The 27908-nt window shown below is 39.3% G+C and overlaps 2 protein-coding genes and 4 non-coding genes across 7 annotated transcripts in view; 2 read left to right on the forward strand and 4 right to left on the reverse strand.

Moving 5' to 3' along the window:
* The window catches only part of LOC149299995 (kinesin-like protein KIF7), a 20300-nt gene extending 18208 nt beyond the window's left edge, over positions 1-2092 (forward strand). The window contains exons 16-18 of the mRNA XM_089485495.1: positions 89-287; positions 1020-1184; positions 1701-2092. Of these exons, the coding sequence (XP_089341621.1) occupies positions 89-287; positions 1020-1184; positions 1701-2092 (756 nt within the window). The remainder of the gene's footprint in view (positions 1-88; positions 288-1019; positions 1185-1700) is intronic.
* A 1872-nt stretch (positions 2093-3964) lies between these two features.
* On the reverse strand, positions 3965-4037 carry TRNAR-ACG (transfer RNA arginine (anticodon ACG)). The gene has a single exon. It is a non-coding gene; the product is annotated as a tRNA-Arg (tRNA).
* Positions 4038-4434: 397 nt separating this feature from the next.
* Positions 4435-4507, reverse strand: TRNAR-ACG (transfer RNA arginine (anticodon ACG)). Its single transcript has one exon. It is a non-coding gene; the product is annotated as a tRNA-Arg (tRNA).
* A 386-nt stretch (positions 4508-4893) lies between these two features.
* TRNAR-ACG (transfer RNA arginine (anticodon ACG)) lies at positions 4894-4966 on the reverse strand. Its single transcript has one exon. It is a non-coding gene; the product is annotated as a tRNA-Arg (tRNA).
* A 289-nt stretch (positions 4967-5255) lies between these two features.
* TRNAR-ACG (transfer RNA arginine (anticodon ACG)) lies at positions 5256-5328 on the reverse strand. The gene has a single exon. It is a non-coding gene; the product is annotated as a tRNA-Arg (tRNA).
* A 3701-nt stretch (positions 5329-9029) lies between these two features.
* Positions 9030-27775, forward strand: LOC149300000 (Fanconi anemia group I protein-like). 2 transcript variants are annotated; one of them, XM_089485674.1, is made up of 37 exons: positions 9030-9113; positions 9402-9474; positions 9590-9720; positions 10590-10743; positions 11524-11581; positions 11733-11774; positions 11925-12048; positions 12683-12768; positions 12914-13046; positions 13429-13521; positions 13691-13827; positions 14156-14336; positions 14532-14619; positions 14774-14904; positions 15218-15288; positions 15487-15601; positions 15681-15803; positions 16017-16085; positions 16326-16427; positions 16873-17055; positions 17135-17256; positions 17395-17559; positions 17874-18053; positions 18379-18545; positions 19769-19836; positions 20077-20193; positions 20799-20850; positions 21498-21625; positions 22047-22115; positions 22257-22350; positions 23750-23934; positions 24105-24161; positions 24244-24303; positions 24643-24720; positions 27158-27253; positions 27329-27454; positions 27716-27775. In XM_089485674.1, the coding sequence occupies exons 1-37, from the start codon at positions 9030-9032 to the stop codon at positions 27773-27775; spliced, it is 4002 nt and encodes a 1333-aa protein (XP_089341800.1). The 2 variants fall into 2 exon arrangements, with proteins under 2 accessions (XP_089341800.1, XP_089341801.1); XM_089485675.1 differs by having other exon boundaries at positions 24643-24714.
* Positions 27776-27908: the final 133 nt, after the last annotated feature.

Below are 27908 nucleotides of genomic sequence, written 5' to 3' on the forward strand. Positions count from 1 at the left end.
TGTACTGGCAGTTTGCGCATGGGTGGTGTTGGCCTTGCCTACTAGTTTCATATAATTTCTGGATTTCTCTACTCTCCTGTGTCTGTAGGTGGTCACGCTGCGGGAGGAGGAACACAAACTGCAAATTTCCTTCTCAGAACTCGAACTGAAGTTGGAGGAGCAGCAGCGCCTGGTATATTGGCTGGAAGTTGCTCTGGAGCGGCAGAGACTAGAGATGGACCGCCAGCTCACCCTGCAACAGAAAGAACACGAACGGAATGTGCAGCTCCTGTTGCAGCAATGTCAAGGTGCGTATCCACGCGCTGACTTTTCCAGCGGCTTAATGAGTGTATATTAAAAGCTGCAGCTGTGTTTAGATACTGTGAAATGATGCACACTAACATTTGTAACTGGAAAGTAAAAACCAAGCTGTCCTACTGAATTTTATAAGAACCTAATTGTAGCGCATTTTGCAATACTGACTAAGTTATTTTGTGCTTCCCTCCTTTTACAGGTTATTTTCTAGATGGCAACAGTCAGTTTACACGTGTACATTAACTAACTTTAAAAACTTTAAAATTGCATGTGAAAGTTAAAATCTGGTATATTCATTTCATGGAGAGCAATTTATCACCTGTCCAAATGAGACACAATTAAGGCTTTTTTCTTTGTTTACCCCATCACTTATGTGCCTGCTGTGTATTATGCCAGTGTCACCTTAAACATCCACTCCTAGCACCAACCCTTTCTCAATACTTTTGTTTTATTGAAGCTCACCACTAGTTGTGAAAGATACCTAGATAATGTGTCTAATTCTTGTTGGTACACACAATTCTCTAACTGTGCACCTATAGTCTCACCATAGACACCTCTCCACGGCTCTATCTCCTGTGTCCCATCAGTGGGTCCTGCACTACAAATAACAGTGCTACTAACTAATGAGATGTAACTAGCAGTTGGTTTTAACTTTAAAAACAATAAGATATATGATGCTAATGTTGCCCGGTGGTCGTTATTTTCTGCTGTGTATTTTGTTTCAGACCAAATGGGAGAGGGTCTAGCTGGAAGCAAGAGGCAATATGAGGCTACAATTCAAATGCTTCAGAAGGAACTCAGATGGTATATGTGGGCTCACCAGGAACTGAGTCAACGACTGAGTAAATTTACTGTCCCTGCTGTAAACCATCCAGTAATTCCTACTAAGAGTAAGTTACATGAGTACATGCTTCTACTGTTTTATATTTAATACATATATTATTGTGTTATATAGCGCCATTATATTCCACAGCGCTGTACAATGGGTAATCAAAAGTAGTATATAACATAACAATTTGACTTACAGAACAACAGGTGAGGAGGGGCATGCTCAAAGGAGCTTACAATATATATATATATATATATATATATAATCTGTAACATTTTCATCTTGTGCAGTGCTTTTTTAAATAAAGTGTAATATATATATATATATATATTACACTTTATTTAAAAAAGCACTGCACAAGATGAAAATGTTACAGATTATATATATATATATATATATATATATATATGTGTATATGTGCATTCAGAAAGAGTTATATTCCATATATCCAAAACAGCAAGACTCTAGTTGTAAAATTCTAGGAGTCCTGTCTACAAGGAAACTGGGATATGTCTAGGATCAGTTTACTGATGACCCATTTTGTGAGTTATCTACTTTTGTTTTGAAATGGTTCCAGGTGAAGGAAGAATTATCCCTCCAGCTGATAAGCAGATGCCTTTAACCGGGTCTTCTGAGGAAAATAGTACCTCCGCTGACATGAACAACCAGCCAACTGTTCCTGAGAGAATGCAAAGGCCCAGAGATGACTTAATCCATGTCCCTTTACCTCCAACATGGAGGCGATCCTCCCTACCGACTGAAGAACAGGCCGGCTTGGAGGAACTCAGGCATAAGGAGAATACTGTAGAAGCATTCAGCAACAGAATGGTGCCACCGAATGACAATGTTTGTCAGAGAGCTGTTCTCAGCCTTCCCAAATCCCGAAGGGAGCTCCGACGATGTAATGTCAATACTGTGCCTTTCATTTCTAATGTGGAGATGATAGATGTCCGAAAAAACCCCTTGTAAAATATAGTATGTTACGTACGTTCGTTTCAAAATCCACATCATTATATAGATGAATGGTGTGAGTCTGTGGTGTGGCTAAAAGCAACAGAAAGCTGTTTAATAAACCAAAATGCTGCAGTTGTGGATTCAAACCCTTACAGAGGTATCCCTATCAAGTCCTAATTGGTAAATATTAGCCGTGTATTCATAGTGCTATAATAAAAAAGAAACCCCCCCCCCCCCCATAAGTATGATCAGAATATACTATAGCTAACTTAAACACGCTTCCACTTGGTTTGGATAATTAATTCTGATACAGAGATCAGCTACATGGTACCAGCCCTGTTGAACTCCCATGATGCTGAGCAAGAAGCTGTACTGGGCATCATGGCAGAGCCACATGCTACCTGTTCTCCCTTAGATTTGTCACTCACCCATTCTGTGACTTAGAAGAGTTTACATTTGTGCATTTCTTATTGCTATGTAAATAGCCTTTTTGTACCGTTTTTTGTAATATAGTTTTCTATGTACTTTTGTATTACATTAAACATTATTTATACAGTAAATGATGCAGTTATTTCTACACAATGCGTGCCATAGTAATAAAATTGGATATGGTCAGGATTTTTATATATTAACATATTTAAATACAAATATTGCATCAAATCGCTCCTGTTTCAACACTGATTGTTTAAGCCCAGGTAGTTTTGAGTAGCCGTATTAGTCCAGTGTATAAGAGTGCAGGATAAATGTAGTTTACTCTAATAGACATGGAAGCATGTGGTTGTACATGATCTCTTATAGCTACAATGAGAAGGTATTAGAAGTAATGACCATATATAAATAAATATAATTATAATAATACAACACCTGCTGTCCCAGTGGGTATACATGGGTCAATTTAAAACACCCTGGGGCTTGTAGATGCGCGCACACACCCTGCATACCCATACACAGCTTGGACACCATGTTTTAAAGGAAACAAACCAGAACCAAAGCGAATTTTTCTTTTTTTATTATTTATATATTTTGAATGCCCATCACCTTAGCTGTTCAGGTGACCTATTATCCCCCTCTTCCCTGGCCAAAAAATACTTAAAACTTGGATGTGTACAAGAATGTGATAAGCAAAATGCAACTGCTGGGAATAAAATAACAAACAAAAACTGAGATCAGGGCCAACAGAGATGAGCAGGTCAATGGCAAATTGTGTCATACCCCAGTCTTTTATTGGAAGCAAGAGTTTTGTGGGGTCACATAATGTTACATGACCCTGCGTGCAAGCGGGGCACCAGACAGAGCAGGGACTGAAGGCTTACTGGGCTTTGCTTGCCTCCTGGGCTAGAAGGGGTCAATCCTTGCAGAAGGTTATTGGGCTAAATGTTTCTCCCAGTTTTGATGAAGCTGTCATGGTTGTCTCCCCTTTCTCCTGAGATCAAGTCTGCAATTTAGCTCATGGGCCAGTAGTGATTTCCCCAAATGCACGGGGTGGGGGGGGGGGGGGAAATCATGGTTTAGCCTTGGGTTGACTGAGGTTAGGGAATACAATTATTTGTTTCAGCTTCCACAGGGTTAATGTTTCACACATTTCCAAAAACGTACTGTGGATACAATAAATTAATTTAGTTATGCTAAAAGTTGTGGGTGTGACACTCCACTCTGTTTCAGTGTTTACTACTGTAAACCTGCATGTTTACTCTATTTTTTTTTTGTTCTGAAAAACATTTATAGTATAAATAGATCTGGCACTAACTGTTAGTTAGGAGTTACTATATTACCTAAGCATCTATTGTCCCTATAGACAGCGTCACATAGTACTAGAAGTTCTCTCCCAAAGTAATGATTCTTATACTTAGTAATGTTCACCTAAACTAAACAAAAAAAAAAAACAGACGAGCCAGCCAGGAGTCGAACCTAGAATCTTCTGATCCGTAGTCAGACGCGTTATCCATTGCGCCACTGGCCCGTTTCTCGAGACCTGTGGTACGATGGTCTTCATGCTCAATCCAAAACGTCTCTGTTTCCATTCACCAAACGCCTCTCTGTTTCCATCCACCACACTTTAGCTCATTACACGGTGTGCCTGCAGCAGCTAGCAAACTGTAATAGTTCATTCTGTAATGGCCTTACACGTCCTCTGTATAAATCAGAGTACAAATATCCCATAAGGGGCTTAATATTTGCTCAGAAATTCACTAAAACCTAGTTTCATGACAATATTAAAAAGTGATAGTATCGCAATATAATAAATAGAATATAATCTATCCCTACCGATACCATTTTTCATTAAATATATTTTTCTTTTGTACAAGCCAACGTTGTTTTTTTTCTCGCTACGTAAGCCAGAGACGTTAAAAAATGAACGAGCCAGCCAGGAGTCGAACCTAGAATCTTCTGATCCGTAGTCAGACGCGTTATCCATTGCGCCACTGGCCCGCCTATTGAAGGTCATTGTACCAGGGTCTTCATCCGCAATCCACAACGCATCTCTGTTTTTTCATCCACCGTTTTAGCTCATTACACGGTGTGTGCACCAGCAAGCACACTGTAATAGTTAATTCAACAATAGCCTTACACGTTCTCTGTATAGATCAGAGCACAAAGATCCCATAAGAGGCTTTAGATTTGCTCAGAAATTCACTGAAACCTATTTTCATGACAATATTAGAAAATTATAGTATCTAAATATAATAGATAGAATATAATCTATCCCTACCGATAGCATTTTAAACTCGTTTTTCTTTTGTACAAGCCAACGTTGTTTTTTCACCCCCTCTACGTAAACCTCGTAAATACGAATATATGAGACGTTAAAAAACGAACGAGCCAGCCAGGAGTCGAACCTAGAATCTTCTGATCCGTAGTCAGACGCGTTATCCATTGCGCCACTGGCCCGCACATAGAGGACTCTTGGGAAATACTATTCTCATATACAAACCCACTAGGACATACTATTATTACACCCGTATTGAAATCTAAATATGCACAAGCACAGAGTAACCGTGTATTAGCTATATATACACTGCTCTCTTCACACTTGTTTGCTATTCGTGCTCAACAATGCTGGAGCCAATTTTATTTTGACAATCCCACAATAATATACGTTTACAAAATGAAAAGCCAGTAAGCCAACGAAAGAGTAAATAATGAAATGCAATATTTAATTTCAAAAAACAAAAGGACACGAGCCAGCCAGGAGTCGAACCTAGAATCTTCTGATCCGTAGTCAGACGCGTTATCCATTGCGCCACTGGCCCGCTTATAAAAGCTGCAGCCCCTGAAACAAAAGAGGTGAAAAGCCGCACCTACCGAAACTATACCGATAAACAAGAGCTTTAACCAAATCATTACCGCCCCTGAAAATTATCTCTAAGGCGATCACAGAGTTAAGCAAAAGCGGTCATATGTATATATTACATATGCAAACACCGTATACGGGCACTTAACAGCCACCACTGACAGCTGGAAGCCGTCCTGTTGGGATACATGGTGTGTCTCTGTATCAGTCGGATCGGTAGATGGCATCTACACAGCTCAGTGTGTACTCGCTTTGCTCCCAGATAGATCACATATATACGGTATATACAGTATTCCTTTTATATCGTACAGAGAAGTCTGGGTTCTATGTGGGACACCAAGGAAATAAAAGCACATATAAAGCCATCCCTGGCGTGCATTACACTCACCCCTTTCACATGTATCCACACTTGCCCCTCTACAAAATATACAGATCATCTCCTTAGGAGACCCGGTTCAAATCCCACCCCGACTGAGCATCCGCAGACACTGACGCCGCACTGACACACAGGTCCAGCTATTACGTCACTCCCAAGGATGATTGACGGGAAACCCGGACGTTGCCAGGGACGACGGAAGTGACGCTAGGTGCAAGAGATTCAGAGGAGGTGCGCGGGAAATCGGAGCTGCCGGATCCCCTCACTTCGGGAGGTGCGTGCTGCTTAGATAACAGTAGCCCAAATGACCCAAACTTTAGTTAGTTAATTGGTAAACTGCATTCGGGCTACTGAAGCTTTATGTGTGCAGCGGCAGGTTAACTCCGTGTATTAAATAACTTTAGTTTAATATTGTATTGCCATGCCCGTTGTGTAAAAGCTATTGGGGGCCGCAGGTATTGTAATCATAAGGGTTATTAAATCCGTATGGTACTCAAAGGTTTTTAATGCCTTGTATTCAAAGGGTTAATGTACACTGAAGTGCATACTATCAGTATATGTTTGTTAAACCTTGGGAATTATCATTAATGATGTGACAACAAGCGGAGCTCCCTAGCACTATACGGCATCATGAGATGGAAACACTTTGGTGCATATTATATTTGGCATTATTATAATCATCTTTTTTTTATATACAGCGCCAACAGTTTACGCAGCGCTTCTTACAATGCATATATTCAAAGCGTCCTTTCAAAAAATAATGGAGTTGAAAAGAGTTCAAGCTGTCAAGCCCAGCTTTCTAATCACAATGTGATTTAAAAAAAAAAAAAAATGTTTTAAAAAAAAAAATGGTAACATATAAAAATAATTTCCCACTGATGTCACCATCAGGGGAACCTTCCAGTTCCGAAAAAAGGGCAAATTTTTTTTAAAAAAAATAAATATATATATATATATATATATATATATATATAAATATACCCATGCATGTGGGGTATCACTGTACTCAAGAGATGTTGCTGAACACATATGGGGGTGTTGTGTGACATACCAGGAGCTGTAAATTCATACCTAAAGTACAACGTGTGTGGGGAAAAATACACACAAATAATACTACTGCAAGCTTTGACAAAGGCTGATGGTATAATTAGTGCATGGAAAGAGTTAAAATCCCAGCATTTGAAGTACCCTGGGCTGACTAGTTTTCTTAAGTATATGGTTTTATTGGGCACACTGAAATGGCCAAGCTCAAAGATGTACCAAATAGGGCATGGGCAGTGGATCATCAAATGTCAAAGTTCAACATTGAAAAATGTGTATGCACCAAATGTGGCCTTTTTGTGCCAAAACAGCCAGGCAAACCCATTTATCACTGTACTCGGGAGGGGGAGGGGATGTTACTGAACACATATTGGGGTGTTGTTTGGAAGTAATATATACTAGGACCTGTTAATTCATACATGAAGTAAAATGTGTGTGAGGAAAAAAAAAACCACAAAAAATGACTACCACAAAGTTTGACAAAGACTAGTGGTAGAATTAGTGCATGGAAAGAGTTAAAATACTAGCATTTGAAATACCCTGGGGTGTCTAGTTTTGAAAAATATATGGTTTGATGGGGTAAATTGCATTGGCCAGCTTCAGAGATACCCGAAATAGCACATGGGGGGGAGAATTACCAGATTTGGAAAACATGGTTTTGAAATAGCAAAACGCTACCTGTACATATTGCCCCATAATGTGTAGAAAAAAGCAAAAAAACCCCATAAAAACATTGGGTATTTCTAAACTCAGGACCAATAGTAGAATCCAGGCCCGGACTGGGACAAAAAATAGGCCCGGGCATTTAAGACTGAGCAGCCCATTTTTATTTATTTATTTTTAAAGCCCACCCTTCATGTACCATCTTTGCATTTCCCTAAATCACTTAAACATTCATGATAGACACAAACACTTACTCACTCATTCACACAAATCAATAACACATATTCATTAATGCAGTCTCACAAATCATTCAAGCAATTTATCCACACATGAATTCATTAATTCTCATACGCATTCACACAATTCATCCACACATTTATTCATTCATTCTTGTACGCATTCACACTATCCCCTCTCCCCATCCCCTTCTTATCTGCCCTTCTATGTTCCCCCTTATCACTATGTACCCCCTTCCCCATTTCTCAATATGTACCCCTTTTATCTCCCCCTTTCTATCTAACCCCTCTCCCCCCTCTCACTGCACCCCCCTCCATTACCCTACTTACCTTTTTGCCAGAGTAAGCAGCAACTGCAACCGGTTCCGCCACTCTAGGAGGCCGGGCAGCCCCCACCAGGGCCGGCCTTAGGGGTGCGCGGACGCACAGGGCTTAAATTAAAACATCAGGTTTTGTTTTTTTTTACTTTATTTAACATCCTCCGTGTTAAATAAAGTTAAACAAACTTTATTTAACATGAAGGATGTTAAATAAAGTAAACAAACCCCCCCCCCCCGATGTTTTAATTTGTCGTGTGTGGCCGCGCACACCTAAGGCCCGCCCTGGTGGGGGTTGCCCGGCCTCCTAGAGAGGCGGACACGGTCGCAGTTGCTGCGGGCTTAAGGGGCAGGTGCCCCTTATGCCCTGCGTTAATGCGGCCGCATAGGCCCAGTCAGTCCGGTCCTGACTGAGCCTATTTTAAGGTAGGTGCCTGGAGCTGCAGCTCCATCAGCCCCTACGTCAATCCGGCCCTGGGCCGCCCGGCCCACCGGGAAAATGCCCGGTGTGCCCGATGGCCAGTCCGGGCCTGGTAGAATCTATTTAGCAGTTTTTTTCCATTAGCTTTTATAGATGAGTAAAAGATTTTTCAACTAAAAGTCCTTTTTTTTCTTAATTTTTCAACGTATTTTATACATTTGTTGTTTATAGTAAACAATACGATACAATCAAAATAATGACATCCAAAGAAAGCTCTTCTTGTCCTGAAAAAAACATATATAACCTGTGTGGGTTCAGTATTATTATTTATTGTTTTATATAGCGCCATCAAATTCCGTAGCGCTGTACAATGGGTAGACAGGACATAACAAGTAGTACATAACACTTTGACTTACAGAGACAACAGGTGAGGAGGGCCCTGCTCAAACGAGCTTACAATCTAGTCAAGAGGAAAGAATAAAATTACAGCTAAACACGAGCAGCGCGGAAATGTTAAATCAGCCATTGTCACACGAAGGGGTTAGAGTCCTGCCATTACTATGAGGTAACATGTATCTCCGATTCCCGTTGTTTTACTAGGTGACCATGGCTCAGAAGATCTTTTCTCTAGCAGCAGAGGAAAACACAGATGGACTTCAAAAGTATCTTGAGTGCCTTGAAGACACTGAGGTGAATGAAAGCATTAATAACGGGAACACATTGTGTTATGCAGGGCCAGAACGGCCCCTTCTTGCTGGCCAAAACTGCCAGTGTTGGTCCCCCATAATGAATAGTGGAGTGGGGGAGCTGAGACCACAACTCTCTCTTTAGTAAACAAACCTTAAGGCGTTTTTCACATACATCCGTGGAAGGAGTAAGATATATTGTGCCACAATTATTATGAAAATAACACTTAATCAGTGCGTTAGTCATTTTTCATAAGCGTTCCTTGTTCTAAATTCTGAACACTTGTGTCAGCTGACAGATATCATCAGAAAGCATGTTGTTAAAGGAAAAGAATCTGGAAGCTTTCTACGAGCCATCTTTAAAGGTAAATAGTCTTTGCTGCAATAAGCCGGACTTTTTTTTCAGTCTGCTTTGCCTATTTCCACAATGAACATGTGGCTGTTGTATATGCAAGCTCTTTTTCTGAAATTTTGTTTCAGGATCCCCGTGTTCTCAGGATCCAGGACTTCACCGGAGGCTTGTGGTTTATAGGCACTGCATACAACTTGTTGAGTCTGGGGACTTACAGCAAGAAGTTGCCTCTGAGATTGTGGGGCTGTTAATGCTGGAGGTAGGTTGTCAAACGCCAAGAATTTGTGTTCTTACTGCAGAGCGACGATATTGACATACATCATTGTGGATGTATTTGTCTTGTTTGCATGAAAGGTTATTTGATACCTTTCTTTTACCTCTGTCTCTGCTGCAAATGCATTAAAATTCGTTATGCACTCTCCTCTGTTAGGGTTCAAGATGGAACCCTGCTGTGACCTGTACTTGCCATTTACACAGTAACTTGCTGAACAGGCTAGCAAGAATAGTGCATGACCAAAGAGCACTTCAGACAAGAAGCTTTTTTTTCCCGCCCACACACATATGCCTATATCTAGAATAACATAGGCATAGACCTTTTATGCCTATTCCCAATGCATTTTGGAGGCTTCCGTTGCACCCCATTGAGGTACTAAACCCACGCATTGGGATATTTTCTTTGGTGACCGCTGGTGCCACCCTGGCCAGGCTGCTTCAGGCTGTTGCTTGAGTTCCCTGAACCTGGGGCTAGTGCACCAGATCACTGAAGGGGGCTGGCCAGGTCGCTGTGTGGCATGTTTCACATAGAAACATTGCTGAACTTGGGAGACTATGGGTATATCTTCATTTTGCTGAAGAGACGTATAAAGGAACGTGACTGTTCCTTTAATTCATATAGTTAAGGAGTTGGAGTGGGAACATCAGCAGGACAATTTGCTGAGAAGCACAATCATTTTCAACCATGATTGTCAAATGCAACTAAATAAATGTGAATTTAACTGTAAATGTTGCTGTGTTTGAGAGGAGAATTTTTCTCTTTTCAATTTCCTCAACTCTACTATGTATTGTACAGTGCTACAGATTATGATGGCACTAAAAAAACAATTATAATAATAAAGTACTTTGCTTCAGGTTCATCACTTACCTGGACCGTCCCTCATTGAGCTGGCTAGTTTGTTTGTGGATGCTGTGAAAAGTGGGAGCTTCAGTAATGGAAAGTCTCTGGAGATGTTTCCCACTATCCTCACTGCTCTCTCTTCTAAGGAAAGCTTAGCCTATGGCAAAGGTAACTCTATTCGCATCCCCTTTCATGTATTACATTCTAAATATGTTTATTAAAAGCTGCCCCTTCTCAAAGAAAACTCACTATAATAAACATTTAAGTACCAAACTGACAACAGTTTGCATTTCCTTTAACGCACCTGTCTTTTTTATATGTTTCGCTCCATCTTCTGTGTTACCTTATGAATTCTACTGCCTTTTCATTCCTAGAACTGTTCTTTGCCCATATACTACAATCTACTATATCTGCTAAGAACTGCGCTCCCCTATGTCTAACTCTAACTTTATATGCGATGTCTTTAGATACTATGCCAATGACATGTTGTAAGCATGCAGCCTGCTTCTGACATTTTTTTTAGTGTATGCTATTTGTTTTAATAAATGGCGGTTTAACGTCCACTGTTAGCGAAGAATGCATATTAAAGTAACATATAAGTACTTAAACATTTATTCTTCAGAAGCAAACAAATAACACTTAGGCCACGGAGGACAGTTTCTGCCAGCGTCACCAATTGACTTAAGCAGCAAATCAGTTGCTCACATTGAAATCAGCTGAAGCACTTTCCACCCATGTGCACGGGGGTCTGAACAGGACCACAACTTGTGATATTCTTGCCCCTCTGTATCTCCTTATACAAGTAGGTTATAAGCCTTGCAGTGCGGACACATTTCCCCTGGTTTTGGATCCTTACAATTTCCATTATTTTGTGATATTTTAGTATACACACAAGGATTTGCTATAATAATGAGTTGGTATATAAATGTTTTCAAAACTCTTTTTAAGGTGAACTCACTGGAGAAGAGTATAAGAAGCAGCTTATAAATAGCTTGTGCTCTAGCAGGTTGGTGGGATCCATATTCTGATATTAATGTTAAGAAATGTGCAATACTTTTAAATTGTCTTGAATCTTCACATTTTAATGTTATATACATTTATCACTTTGATCGCTCTGACTTAGTTATCTGTGAAACTGTTTCTTATTCTCTTTGTAGATGGGATTCGCATTGCGTGATTCACCTCACTTCTATGTTTAGGTAAGAGGAGGCATGGAACTCGCTTCCTTAAGTTAATTGCTAAACGGTAGCCCTTTAAATTGCATTTAATATTAATATTGTTTTCTTTCTTGTATATTACATGTTCCAATGCATGAAAACAAACCTATTGCATCGTCTGTCCTTTCCCAGGGATGTTCCTCTAAGCTCGGAAGAACTGCAGTTTGTTGTGGAAAAGGTTTTAAGAATGCTTTCTAAGCTAGATCTTCAGGAAATGCCTCCATTGGTTTACCAGCTGCTTCTGCTTTCTGCCAAGGTGGGAAAGGGTTGCAAATAGGATGCTTCTTTCAGAAAAGTTATGTAACATTGCAGAATTCTCTAGAGGAGCGTTCTGATGGATTTATTTAGCCATTGTTCTACTCAAACAGCGACCTTACTTACACTTTCAATGTTACTTCTTCATGTCAAAGTCTTTATATCAAATATGTATTTGGAATTTTGTATAGATATAACTATGTCGATGTAGTACTAATTATAACACGCGCCAAGACTATCTCCTAAAGAGTATGGTTGGCCATGAAAGATGGTAAAGAAAAGGCTCTAGCCCGTTTCAGATAATGTAAAGAAGTTTGTGATACTTTTAAACAAATGTTTATAGAGAGATGTGGTTACAGTACATAATCTTTGAAGACCCTAGCTTTTGTGCCTACATGTTACACTGTAAATGGTGACCCAGTGTAGGTTATCACAAACTTCTTTAGACCTTCCTCTCTGGAACTTGGCTATTTTGTGGGAGGGTGATATTATGGGTATTTGTGGTATGTATTTTTATTTATTCTCTTTTGCTTTTTTAATTTGATTAAGTACTTTTTGTTCATTTTGTGGCCAGTCATCCCATCTATTGTGTTCAGGACCTCTAAATGTTCCTTGCTTTTTTCATCTCCACGCAGGGATGCAAAAGGCATATATTAGAAGGAATAGTCACTGTTTTTAATGATCTGGATCAAAAACAGACAGAGGAACAGAGAAATGCTGAGTAAGTAATGATTCGTAATTTGCTGAATGTCACTGAACTTGGGAAATATGCAGGGATAAATGCTCTTGTATGTGAAAATGTGAATTTCCTCTCCAAACCATACTTTATTGGTAGCGCCTGTAACTTTGGGCTTTCTGATTTGTAGGTCATTGGACTTAGAAGATGAAACAATCCCACACGACCAACTCCGCCATGTGGAGGGCACAATCATTTTACACATTGTCTTCGCGATCAAACTGGATCAGGACTTGGGTAGAGAGTTTGTAAAGTATTTAAAGGTATTTAAAGGAGTGAGCACTTGGTCGGCACCATGCCCAGCACTACACTTTTTACATGCTTTATTACATGGGTTTCATAGAACAATGTATGAACTAGAGAGGTTTCCTTTTGCAGTGGTGAAGGTTGTCCAGAGCCTTAAACGTCCAGGTTTTCCCTTCATACTATGTAACCAATGCATACCTTGCAGTATTTAGCTTACAATTCATTGTTTTTCTCTCAAAAGACCATGGCATTAAAGGTTTTTTTCTCTACATAATTGGTTTATAAATAGTTTCCCATGTGAAGTTTTTCATCCAAATTAATTGTAAATTAAAATAAATGAATAAATAAATAAAAGTCTGCTCAATTCAGAACTTTGTAACACTTTTTATTTTATCATAGTCCGGTCAGCAAGGGGACACAAGCAAGATCCTTTGTCCTTTCAGCGTTGCACTCTTGCTGTCTGTATCAAGAATACAAAGGTTTGAGGAACAGGTAATTCTTTTATGAATACATACTGACTTGCCTATTGTTTGCTTAGCACTGTGATATATATATATATATATATATATATATTCAGACTACGACCAGTTGTAATTGATGTTTATATTTGCAATGTCTTTTAAGCTAAGCTTTGATGTGTGCCGTTCATTTTGAAATACAGGTGTTCGACTTCCTGAAAACAACTGTGTTGAAAGGATTTAAAGATTTGCAGTTTCAACAAGGCTCAAAATTTCTCCAGGATTTGGTTCCTCAGCCAATTAGTATTTCATCAATGCTTCTGGAAACGGTGAAAAATAGGTAAATGTTCCATCAGTGGAATGGGCATGGTTATTTGAAAAAGCAGTGTTAAAACTGTAGAGTTGTGGAACACAGAACAGTTTTGTTTTATGTGTATTGTTTTTGTTAGGGTTACCTCTGCAGGTAATTGGAGTGTAAATGCCCAGTTCCTTGCACAAGTATTCAGATCCCGTACCAATATTCTTACATATGGAAAATTGTTTTAATGATATTTTATTTTAAAATGTCAAATCTCAATGTGTGTGCATAAATTTGTGTATGTATATGTGTGTATAGATATTGGATTGTAAATCTAATTGTAACAAAAAACCAACACTGTTCCATTTAGTGGCTATGGTTGGGATCATGTCACGCAGGGCCTTGTGGAACTTGGTTTCATTTTAATGGATTCATTTGGCCCGAAGGCTTCTGCAGCAGCAAAAGCACCAGAAGTTGCTTCAGCAACTCCGAAAACACCCCCCCAGCAAGCTTGTCAGCTGGGATCCAAAATTTTACTGGAAACTTTTAAGGTGAAGTTATTTTAGATTTTTTTTTGTTTTTTATATTTTACATAATTTTGGTTCATCTGCAGTGCAGTTTGGGTTCTTACACATTCTACACTATGAAGCTGTGAAACTTATAGGCTAGTTTATAGTTATCTGGGCATCAATCAACCAGCTATTGACTGACGACTGGTATTGAGAAACTGTGTGTTTGTTTGCCAGGTTCATGAGCCAATCAGAAGTGAAGTCTTGGAGCAAGTCTTGAATCGTGTTATAACAAGGGCCACTACTCCTATCCGTCACTTTATAGGTAAAGTAATGTTTAAGTATGTGATTCTGTAAATATTTGGTCTTTATTTTTATTTACACACTGCTCAGATGTGAAATGTTAATTAAGTTCAAATACATAAACATTTGTTACATTGGTATCTACTATTTAACATTTTGAGATTTTTGTTTTACAGATCTGCTGTCGGATATTGTAGCGTCTGCTCCGCTCATTCTTCAGAATTCATCCTCTAAAGTGACTGAAGCCTTTGACCATTTGGGATACCTTCCCTTGGCTACAGTACAAGGCCTACTTAAAGCTGTGCAGGTCGAAATCCAACCTCTGCTATATATCCGCAGACAAATGCTTGTAACAGAATCTTATTTAATTGATTGTTTGAGAGAGCAAGAAAACACTTCAGAAACGCACATCATTGTTGTTTAACAAACAAGTCCTCAATCCTAAACCTATTGTATCTCTGTAAATTACAATACAGGGGTTGCATTGTCATTATGCTAGTTAAGAAGTGGCAGAGATAAAGCTTTGCTCTTTGCCACATCCCAGCTTAAAAAGCAGATTCATGTTTAAACACTGTTTTGCTTTATTCTTAGAGAATAATGTTTGTCTTGCCTTTTTGCAGCCTCTTCTCAAAATTAGTATGTCCATGAGAGATGCGCTAATCCTCGTGCTTCGAAAAGCAATGTTTTCAAGGTAAGTTATTTCCTCCAAGCTCCAAATGTATTACGGGAAAAAACACATTTCATTATATAGATCTATATTAATGTTATTTAATGCCAACCTGCTTGTGTCTGGCCTGCGCTCACGTCCCACAATATGCTGAAGAGGCCTAAAAGACCTTCGCATATGGAGACATCAAACCCTTTGATCTGTTCTGTTGTGCCTTTGCAGTCAGATAGATGCTCGGAAATCTGCTGTTGCTGGGTTTTTGCTGCTCCTAAAGAATTTTAAGGTTCTCGGGAGTTTGTCGTCCTCCCAATGCAGCCAGGCCATTGGCGCTAGCCAGGTAATTCCTATCACATCTGAAATTCTCATGGCTTCCATGTTTGTGCTACATATGTACGGTGTATTTTTGTGTGTCACAGGTGCAGGTGGATGTCCATACACGATACAACTCTGCTGCTAACGAGGCCTTTTGCCTGGAAATCCTGGGCAGCCTTAGAAGATGTTTGAGTCAGCAAGCTGATGTGAGGCTTATTCTTTATGAGGTTCGTAACATATATCACTGTAAAGAAGTACAATCCAGTGAAATTATTAAGATACAATTGTGATTTCCCCATTACGTTTATAGACCATAAGCTTTACTCAAAACTCACAGCCTTGAAACTAGCAAAACAAAACTGTTATGCTTCAGCACCGAAACCGAAATCACAAACTTCTGAACTTCTGGTTATCATTGGCTTTTTTTGTATTTTTGTTAGGGTTTTTATGACGTGCTACGTCGGAATTCCCAGCTCTCCGGTTCCATTATGCAGACTCTCCTATCTCAGGTATGACATTCTTGTGGTTAAGCCTAAACAGGAGGAAAAATGCAACCTCAATGGTCTGTACATTGACAAATCACAGAATAACTATGTAAAGTCCTGCTGCATTAGCCTAGCCTGCAAAGCCAAAGTGTTAACATTATACAAATAGCAACTACTCTGACAAGACAAAATTGTGTTTTTGTTTTGCTAGTAGCAGTTATTTTACAAACCTGTCCTGTTGGTACTTTTCAACCTATCTTGTAGTTAAAGCGATACTATGAACCAGAGCTTGACCTGTTACCACCATTAAAGCTGGAAGGATGCATTACAGCTCAAGGAGAGCAGATCTTTTTGCAAGAACCACTGGTAAGTTGATTTCACAACCCAATTAATAAACATAGCTTGTGAAACCGGGACAGGCTTCAGTGCTTTCAATCTCGTTACTGTTACGGAGAGCGGCAATATCTGCAGACGTTACACTTGTCGTTTTATACATTTGAAGGTTTTGTTGTAGCTGTTTTTCCAATTCAAATAAACTTCAGGTACGCTTACTGCAACAATGCATGTACCAGCATGCCCACCAAGTAGATATTATAGGTAATAACATTTTGGAATTATTATGATCGTTTAACCTATTCACATAAAAGAAGGAAACTAATAGCAGGGGTTGGCAAATAAAAATTTGGAATATGTGTATACTTTACAGATGATAATTGGCGAGTAAAGACTATTCAGAGCCTGTGATGAAATAAATCTTCCCCCCTTCTGAAAGTCAATATTATTTTTTTGCTTAATTTTTTCCCTCCATTAGGCACGTTTACTGTGCTGCATTCATCATTGCTTAAGCTGGTATAAGTGCAGCTTACAGCAGCAGAGAAACAGAGATGATGATGATGACGACGATGATGTAACAGGATGCCAACAAGACCTTGATGAAATACTTGAGTCCGTAACTAGAAGAATGATTAAATGTGACCTGGAAGATTTTGAGTTGGTAATCTTTCATCAACAGTGAAATTACGAAATAAAGCAAATTTATCACACCAGACAATAAACATCTATTTCTATTTTAGGACAAGTCTGCGGACTTCTCTTTGGCATCTAGTGTTGGTGTAAAGAATAATATCTATGCAGTTCTGGTCATGGGAATTTGTGAGGTCCTGATTGAATATAACTTCACTACAGCAAATTTTAGGTAGGAACCTAAAACTGTCACCACTTTATGGGTTTTCATCTTAAAACTTTCACTCCCTGTAGTTCAAGTTGTTGTTAGATATGGGTTGGCAGATCCTATTGCCCTGTATAAATTAGTTCTACTTTGTTTTGTTCTCAGCAAAAGCAAGTTTGAAGACATTCTTGGCTTGTTCAAGTGCTACAACAAGCTGTCTGATATTTTAAAAGAGAAATCTGGCAAAGGCAGGGCAGCTGGAAACCATAAGCTGTCCAGAAGTCTTCTTTCAATGCGTTTTGTTTGTACCCTTTTGACTGCATTATTCAGGTAAAGATCTACTGATGCTGCTGGCACCTTAGCTTGTGTGGTAGGCTACTCTACTATACCAGTGACACTAACTGGATATACAGCCACAAGGGGAAAGGTATGGGAGACTGAAGCAGAGTGCGTGACCAAGAAGCACTTCTTACTGAAATACTGCTTGCAAGGGTCCAGTAAATCTTTGAAGAATATTAGAAAAACTTGACCGTTGCTGCATCTTTAAAGATATTTTTCAGCGTGTACTAGAAATGTACAAGTGCTAGAAATCATGTGTTCAGTATTTGTGGAGTTATACTACAGGTTGTAACCTTTCTTTGCAGAGACAGTACCAAAACCCATGAAGAGAGCCTTTCTATTCTTCGCGCAAATCTGGATTTCATGCGCTACGCAATCTCTGTTGCGCTGCAAAAAATTCAGCAACTGGAAGAAACGGGAGCAACAGATGGACCCGATGGTCAAAATCCTGAAAAAATGTTTCATAGCATCTGTGAGATATCACGGTAATTGATGTAAAGTCCTGACTATAGTAGGTTTTTGAGTGCTTCTACACAGCTACCGGCGGGGTGAGACATTAGCTTACAGGTAAAAGTACAGTTATTAGCTTTTTTTTTTTTATAGTAAACCAACCTAGATTTGTGTGCTATCTTCGTAGCCCTCAGGTTTGTATACACATCTGCTATTTTAACACAGACCAGTGTTGTGGAGAAACCTCCTTACTAGCGTTTACAGTCCAATGGTAATGCTAATGGTAAATATATGAACATTTCTCTGTTTGCTGTATAGATTCAGAGCTAGTAAAACATTTTCATGGAGCTTTGTATCTAGGGTACTCCTGTGGAGGTACACATCAATCCCTACCGCAGCTGAAGATTCTGGGAAAAAGGACAAAGGGAAGAATATATCCATGCTGTGTCTGGAGGGCTTGTTGCACATATTTCACACAATCCAGCAACGTTATCAATCAAAGATCGCACAGTTCCTTGCTGCTTTGGGTAGGTGTTTGGGATAACAGTAAAACTTATGAGTTGAGGTATTGTTGCAGATGAGTGAAATAATTTAGTCAGTGGACTGTGTGGTGTCACCGAATGCATAAAAGAGAAACTGTATATATACCGTATTGGCTCGAATATAGGCTGCACTTTTTCCCCCCCACTTTAAGCCTTTAAAGTGGGGGTGCGGCCTATATTCGGGGTCTAGCGCCGGGAAGGCAGCGGGGTTAGGATACAGATCCCCTGCAGGGGACCTGTATCCTACTCTCTGATACGCTCAGACAGCCTCCCCTGCCAGCACTTCCCACAGGGGGGGTGCCGGCACGGGAGGTTGTCCAAGCGCATCGCGCAGACGTTCACCGGCAGCGGCGATGAGCGTGAACGACCTCCGCTGCCGGCACGTCTGCTCGGTGTGCTTTAACAATCTCCCTTGCCGGGAATTCTCACGGGGGGAGTCCCGGCAAGGGAGATTTTTAAAGCACATCTTGCAGACGCGCCGGCAGCGGAGGTTGTTTCTGCTCGCATCGCTGCTGCCGGTGAACGTCTGCGTGAACAATCTTCCTTGCCGGTACTTCCCACGGCGGAAGTGCTGGCACTGGAAGTTGAAGTGTTATGTGTAGATGTGCCCCGCCGGCCCTGCAAGACCCCGTGGAGTCTGCACCGGTAAGTCTGGTGGGGGGGGGACGACATCTTGGGGACAGAGTGGCAGCATATCTCGGGGGGGTACATCTTCGGGACAGAGTGGCAGTATATCTCGGGGGGGGGCAGAAACCTTTTTCATTAAAAAAGCACCTAACCTTTAGGGTGCGGCCTATATGCGGGTGCGGCCTATATCCGAGCCAATATGGTAATTACATTTGAGCGATGTGTTTCTAATAATATCAGATTTAGAAGTCACTGCAAACAAGAAAACAATATATGCCGTATATAAAAGTGGCTTTTGTAGTTGGACTATGCTTTTTATTTTATTCACACCTAGCGAGAAAAGGAACAATAGCTGCCTCACATCAGGAAACAGGAATATGTTTGCCAGCTTGAATCTCGTTTGAAGATCCGTCTGTTACAAGAGAGAAAATTCTCATTGTGTGCATTGGTTGATCCACGCAGGATTCATGATGTGTCAAATCACGGATGCTGACCTTGACTGTCAACTGCTTGTATATCGTTCTAAAAATGGGGTCCCTGTTTTTAAATAATAAGTAATAATGATAAATATGTGTTTGCAGATGATGAAAGTGAGGAAGACTCTAAGGAAATGACTGAGAAAGCTGCTTTTCAAATTAAGCAGTTTCAGGTAGGTGTTTTTGTCTCTCTCTTTTTTTGCTGTCCGTTTTTTAAACTCTATTATATTTACAGGGCTCTCGTTATAATAATTAGTGTAGGGGGCTGCCATTGCAGCCAGAATGCAACCTCCAGATTTGTACAACATACATGGAGTTAGTGACAGTAGTAGCAGTTGTTGTTTGTAGTTTGATTTTCCCTCTTACTAGCCATTGGGGCTCATTTACTGTAACCTATCTATTTTCCCTACCAGAGGTGTCTCATGAATCAGATCAGCGGTGAAGAAGATGACTTTAACAGCAAAGAGGCAGTCTTGTTGGTTAATGTCCTAACTGTGTTGTCCAGATTACTGGAACCCTCATCTGTACAAGTATGACATTCTAAATACAGCATGCAAAAATATGCAAGAAACTTTAGTTTTATGTACACTCACAAAGACAAATATTTTGGAAAGTCATGTGTGTAACTTCATAGTACGTTGGCTTTATCGGTATTTGCTTAGGGAATATTGCTGATCACCCCCAGGCATCCAGTCTGGCTAAACTACAGAGTACTGGACTTGTAACTCACCTTCCAGGTTCCATGCCATGATAGGACCAATGCCTTAAGCATCTGATGAATTCATTACTTACATTATTAACTGAATACAGCATTGAAAACATAACTTATAGTTGTTGAAAACCTTTCTGACAAATAACTGTTTGCCATATTGAAGTTCCTAAAATTTGTGTGTTCCTTTTTCTATGACTAAACCTTAAGCAAAAATAATACATTGACATATTTGCTTGCATTTATTAGCTTTACATGCTAGATTTTGGGTATAAGATGTTTAAATGGCTATCCCCCCCCCCCCCCCAAGCAACTGAACAGACGTTATAGCCTCAACTAAAATCTCTAGCATGGGACCTCCATTAGTTTTTTTTTTTAGCACAACTAAATATTTGTATTTTTTGTATAATTTGTTTTCTAATGTAGTTTGTACAGATGCTTTCTTGGACTGTCAAAATTTCCAAAGAAAGCAACTTTGGTGAGTATGAATTTTGAAATGAACTTAATGCTCGATTATGAGATGACCCCCCAAAATTTGAATATTAGTTTAGGAAAAAAAGATGGCCTGAATATAAGGCTACCCTATAGGAAAAAAGTTTTACTAGTAAATATTCACATAAACATTTTTTTTCATATTTAATAAAAACTATTATTGAGAAAAAATATTATTCTTTTATTTGCCACTCTGCCCCCCAGATATGAGTTATACCCCCCCCCCCATATACCACTCTGCCCCCCCAAAACTTGCCCCCGGTGCTCCAGACTCCCTGGCGTCTCTGGAAAAAAACCTTGTCTTAAATTTGAGAAAATATGGTAGTCGTAAAAACTCTGTGAACTGTTCTGTGAATATTCTCAACTGCATGTATGTGTTTTTGTTTAAAGTGTCCACAGTGCTACTATAGCTTGATAAAAATCAGTCATGCAGAAATTATTTTTTAGCCTCACCATAAACATTTTCTGTTGGTTAAAAAAGTGGCCAAAGTCCTTAACATATTTTATTGCATAGATCACCATTCTTTCTTCAAGCTTCAGACCATAGGTGTCGGCCAGCTTGGTCTTTGGTTCCACTGGTGTTCAGATACTGTAGACATATGACTGATTGTTTGTTTTTTATGTTCTTCACAGAGGATGTCCAGTTCTGTAAGGGTCTAATGAACCTTCTGTTTAGTCTCCACTCCCTGTTCAAAAGTCCAGTGAGCATTCTCCGTGAGCTCTGCCAGGACATCCATGGGCACATAGGGGATATTGATCAGGTAAATGTTTGGTTCTGGGTATTATTGAAGCTTGCTGGGGTGGACGGCAACAAAGTAAGAAATACATATTGGCGGGGACAGGGCTTTACGAGGAATTTCACAGGTCGTCAGATTTTTAAAATCCAATCGGATCAAGGGAGGGATACAGTTTTTTATTTTTAATGCAGGGAGCATTCTAGCAAGGTATTTTGTATTCATAACCCTCTGCTATACAGATGTCTCTTTTCTTATTTTTTCTCTTTTAGCTTGAAATAATGCATTTCTTGCTAAGCACCCAACTTGTAAAGTAGTTTTGACTGTTGCAATTTCAATGAAACTTCTAACATTTTACTTTACTTTGGTTTTGGGACAGATGCAATACACTGTAGAATAAGAACGATACAGTAAATTTGAGGTAATTTGTTTTACTGCATTACTACAGGACATTGAAGTGGAGAAGCAATCTAATTTCGCCATTGTAAATATGAAGACTGCAGCCCCCACGGTCACTGTAAGTACTGGATTAAAAGGGTCACTTTATACCCTTATAAGCGCACCCCTGAAATACCGCCACGCTTTTCTTTTTAATCAGATGTCCATCTGTGCGGATGAATATTTAATTGGGTGACCTAGGTCTTTCTTCTTCCTGGAGCTCATGGTTTTAGGTCAAGCCGCAAAGGTTTTGGAAGAGGTGGATTGGCTGATTACGAAGCTGAAAGGACAGCTGGCTTCAGAGAAGATAATTGGTGAGGGCAGAGTCAGATTCCAAGAGCTATTTGCCACTTTTTGAGAAGTTGCATTAAAAAGTAAGCCTTTAATTTAACCCCTTGGCAGGTATATTTGTCACATAAAGCTGCAGTTTAAAAAATTGAATGGTGAGTATAATTGTCACATGCTAGTGTCGATGGCTGCCCATACACCTAGGCAGACCAAAAGCAGCAAATTCTCACCACTTTTGTACGTGATCACACCTACAGCCAATTATCACATTGTAGTAAACTGATCAGTATTAACCCCTGCGTGGGTTGGACAAAGGCAGAGAAAGCCTGGGCTAATCACACAGAGTGATTATGACAGCACGGCTGCTTCTCAGATGTAATGTAAGGAAGTTTTGCTTTACTAAAAAATCGATATATAACTGGAAAAGCCTCAGAGCAGAAGTGGCAGAGGCTATTAAAGCTAGGGAGTTAAAACTTAAATGGATAGGAATACAGTTCTTGAATGTAAGACAAGGCCAAGGACTGATTGAGATCTGAGTCTTTATGTCTGGGGGAAAATGGCACTCAATGGGCTGAATGGTCTTTATCTGCTGTGAATTCCTTACACTGTGAGAGCAGCCGGCATTGAGATCCAGGTGAGAACAGGGGGAAACCAAGATGAAACACAATATTTAAAGAGACCCCAAAGATATTGTTTTTTCAAAAAAAAAAAAAAGTTGAAAAGGTAATAAAGTAGAGAAAAACATGGTAAAAACGTTAAAAGCGCTCCCCAAGGTGGTGTGTGTGTGTGTGTGTGTACATCTTGCTATTTTGTGTCTTCATTATTCGTTATGTATTTTGTGCCCCAACAATGCCCTTTTATGTTTAGGAGGAAATGTAATTTGCAGTAGTGTTTGTGGTGTACACTGCATGTAGCACTCACAATTATTTTGATTTGCTTCATGTAGCGTGCTCAAATTTTTTTTAATTTATGGTATAAGCAACTTGACATTGACAGGCCCAGTCCGGTTCCGGTGCCGCCTCCATTGTAACGCTCCATAAATACATTTCCAACTTTAAAACGTTTTAAACATTTTTACCGTGTTTTTCTCTACTTCTGTATTATGCTCTGAAACCAAAAAGATTGTATAATACAGATTGCAAATATCTAAAAGAATCAAATACATGATTTAAATGGGTTATCATCTCTCTATACACATTGAAACACCTTGTATCTTGCAGGACACAAATGTATTCTTCCTCTACGCTGAGAATTGTTTCAAAGTGCATTTTGCACAAAACAATATGAGTCCCATAATCCCATCTTAAAGAGTGGCCCTTCTTTATGTTTCAACATAAACATAAAGTTCCTAAAGAGCCTTGCGATGTATTTGTTGGTTATAACGGATCTCATAGAATGTTAACTATACGCCTCTCTCTCTAACAGAAAGTGCCACTCAGGGAGTGAATCCCAGAGAACCCGTGGAAAAGGCTATCATTCTTCAGTTGGGGACGTTACTGACCGCGTGCCACGAGCTGGTACAGACGGCCCTTCCCAGCGGATCCTGTACTGACTCGTTACTGAAGGAGTTGGCAAAAATGTACAATATCCTAACATCTCTCGTCAAATATGTGAGTGTGGAGTCTTAATTACACCAAAGTTGTCCTTACTGCTTTTGCAGATATCGGGAAAACTAGCAATTGGTTATTTCTTGAAACATTTTTCTATTGTAACAAGTGTAATGAATCCCTTATACCACCACCTCAAAGGGCAGTCTAATGCATGTACCCTCTGTGTCCAGTATCTGCAGGTTTGTACCAGTCATTTGGGACAGATTCCTGCTCGCTTGGAAAAACTGGTATGTTTACCACCTCCGCGGTGTTTTGAAGGTCCGTGTTGCATGAACCACAGAGCATGTGATCTGTTTTGTCTTTCTGTAGGTTAAACTATCTGGCTCCCATCTAACTCCACAGTGCTATGCCTTCATTACATACGTACAGGTAGGCGTCGTGTCATCCTGTGAATAAAGAACGCTCTGCTATAAAGCTATATATCTGTTTACATTAGATATGCTTATGATGTGTGTTTGAATATTTATGCCTTTAGTTAAAATTGTTACATAGCACAATACTCTTGTTTGATAAGTTTTTGAAGGTTCTCTTTTCATAAAAATATTTCCCCCCAAACCTTTAAAAAAAAAAAAAATCAGAGCTTCTGTGTGTAGTTAGCAGTAAAGAGAGAGCCTTTATGGTGTTTATGAAGCCCTTTGCTTGTATAATAAAAAACACATTCTAAAATTCTATACACCCTACATATTTGATCTTTCTTTATTTGTACAGAATATTCACAATGAAAGTCTGAGTGCTGCAGGAGAAAAGAAGAAGAAAAAGAAAGAGGATGCTGCTGCGATGGCTACAGTGAGTACTATTTAGTGTAGGGGTTGTTTGGTTTGAGCCATGACTTTTGTACTGGGCCATCTCTTGTACTGCCCCTGTACAGACACACAGGACTAGATTAGCAAGTGAATGTTCCATTTTGTTTTTCTTCAGGGGCACCGTGTAGTTACACGTCTTACAAAATTAGAAACTAACCAAAAATATAAAAAACAATATCCTACTCGTCCTGTACTCCCCCTAGAGATATAACATTTACAACAAAACCTAAATAAAACTATCTGCGGTGTATGTATTGCTCTACTTGCGAGAAGTGTGTTCCCCAATATAAATGGGTATTCTTTTTAACAGTGGAACTTACCATGCGTAAAAAATACTAGAAAGGTGTCTTGCATTTTCATGCTAATAAATGGGGTTGGGGTGTTACAGTAGTGGGTAAACAACAATGTAACAAGCCGAGTCCCACCCTAATGCCCTTGCTGGATAAAGGATTCATGCAGATAGGGTAGATACTTGTCTCTAATCGCGTCAGGGGAATAGATGGCGGACTATTATAACAGGCTACTTGGTATGACAATGTATGTGGTGGCTGCATAAATTATACTCTATTAGTGAAAACGGCATCATCTGAATCCTTAACCCCTTCGTGACAAAGGCTGATTTTACTTTTTGTACCCTTCGTGACAATGGCCTTTTTAACATTTTCTGCGCTGCTCGTGTTTAGTTGTAATTTTCTTCTTTCCCGTTTACTGAACCCACACACATTAGATATTGTTTTTTTCAGGACAAGAAGGGCTTTCTTTAGATGAAAAATGTAACAAAAAACAAAGATAACTCCAGCTCACCATTTAGATGTTTTGCAGAGACGCTTCAAATTGCAGGGAGCACGGGATAGAAGGCCGAGCCATATCCTCGGTTAATCCAAATGACAGTTTAGATAGAAGATCCAGCTCCACAAATAAGGGTTAAAAATTCAAAATTTAATTAGACCAGTTAAAACATGATAGACAAAAAAAGAGAAAAAAGAGAGATGTGCTCAAGTGATTGAGAAAAAATACGCCAACGCGTTTCAAACCTTACGGTTCTTAATCATGGCTTCATGATTAAGAACCGTAAGGTTTGAAACGCGTTGGCGTATTTTTTCTCAATCACTTGAGCACATCTCTCTTTTTTCTCTTTTTTTGTCTATCATGTTTTAACTGGTCTAATTAAATTTTGAATTTTTAACCCTTATTTGTGGAGCTGGATCTTCTATCTAAGCTTTCTTTAGATGACATTGTTTTGATTGTATCATATTATTTACTATTAAAAAAAGTATAAAATATGGTGAAAAATTTAGAAAAAAATGACTTTCTAACTTTTAGTTGAAAAATCTTTTACTCTTCTATAAAAGGTAATGAAAAAACCTGCTAAATTTACTATTTGTCCTGAGTTTAGAAATACCCAATGTTTTTGTTTTTTTGCTTTTTTCTACACATTATGGGGCAAAAAGTACAGGTAGCGTTTTGCTATTTCAAAGCCATTTTTTCCAAATCTGGTAATTCTTCCCCCATGTGCCATTTCGGGTATCTTTGAACCCGGCCAATGCAATTTACCCTATCAAGTCATAGATTTTTGAAAACTAGACAGCCCAGGGTATTCCAAATGCTAGTATTTTAACCCTTTCCAAGCACTAATTCTACCATCAGCCTTTGCCAAACTTTATGGTAGTAATTTTTTTTGCATTTGTTTTTTCTGGTATATGTCACTATCAAAAAACACCACAATATGTGTTTAGCAACATCTCCTGAGTACAGCGATACCTCACATGAATGATTTTGCCTGGCTGTTTGCCTGGCAGTTTTTTTTCAACTTGAAGGTTCCCCTGATAGTGACATCAGTGGGAAATTATTTTTACATTTTACTGTTTTTATTTTTTTCTAATTATTAATTTTATTTTATTTTTTAATTTATTTTTACTAATCACACTGTGATTAGAAAGCTGGGCTCCATTGACTTGCATGGTTGAATGCAGTACCTGTATTTAACCTGCAAGTGGAGCCAGAGGGACTGTAGACCATCTAGCAAACTTTTTCATCTTTATTGTTTTTTTCCCGGGCCAGAGGCAAGTGTTTGGCATCAGGAGGCATCCAGCGACACCATTTACGTTTAGGAGATGATCGTTGATCGCCTCCTAAACACTTTTAAAACGGGCGTCCGCCGCCATACAATGTATGGCGGATGTTGACGACCCTGGGAGGTCGAGGCATTACAGCAATGCCGTTTGGGTGAAAAAGAAAAAAAAAAAAAATCGATCACGGTTTTCAACAAATGACGTTCCTGGCATGTAATTTGTCGTAAACAACTTGTTTTTCCCTGACCGGACCGGCAATTGTCATCAAGGGGTTAAAGAACTCAAATCTGTTTTCAAGCTACTGTATGTGTTCTTTGGAGTTTTATTTTAGCTCATTGTATCTTTCAGGCAAAAATCCTTCGGGACACCAAACCAATCCCCAACCTGATCTTTGCCATCGAGCAATATGAGAAATTTCTCATCCATTTGTCTAAAAAGTCAAAGGTATTTACGGATTGTTCAATCTTCGAATTGCTTCCTAAAGACGGATCGCTTCATTTATTTGCTCCTCTTTTCCAGGTGAATTTAATGCAGTACATGAAGCTGAGCACCTCACGAGACTTCAGGATAAATGCGGCTACGCTGGATGCCGCTTTACAGGAAAAGGTGTCAGACGATGAGGAGAACGAGCAAGACAATGATGAGGTATAGCCTCTCACACTGCCTAGCCCTAAAGAATTAACCCAATTATTGCTGCTTCACTGCTCTAGCATTGGCTCTGCAAAATGCATAATTAGTCAGTGACATAAAAGCGTGTAACTGTTATTGTAAGAGATCATTTGGAAAGAGGGCAGAAAGTCAGTGGGTGGCTGAAAAGTTGTTATCCTTGGTCAGTGCAGGCTTATTTTTTATTTCAAGTGTGACATTTTCAGACACTAAACAACCTGAATATTTTCTTTTTTAAAGTCAGTTGCAGAGGAGCATGAAAGTCAAGAACCAAAAAAGAAAAGAAGAAAAGTGAAATAATTTACACAGAACGCTAAATAAGTATAAAAGACATTTTCTTTAAAACATTTAACAAAAACCTGTTTTGATATTTACAATATAATCATTACATCATTCTTTATTATCTACTTTCCTTCACACATTGGGACAAGGT

The sequence above is a fragment of the Sceloporus occidentalis genome, unplaced genomic scaffold, assembly GCF_023333645.1.
Source record: "Sceloporus occidentalis isolate IW3139 unplaced genomic scaffold, rSceOcc1.0.p SCAF_26, whole genome shotgun sequence".
NCBI classification, from domain to species: Eukaryota; Metazoa; Chordata; class Lepidosauria; order Squamata; family Phrynosomatidae; genus Sceloporus; species Sceloporus occidentalis.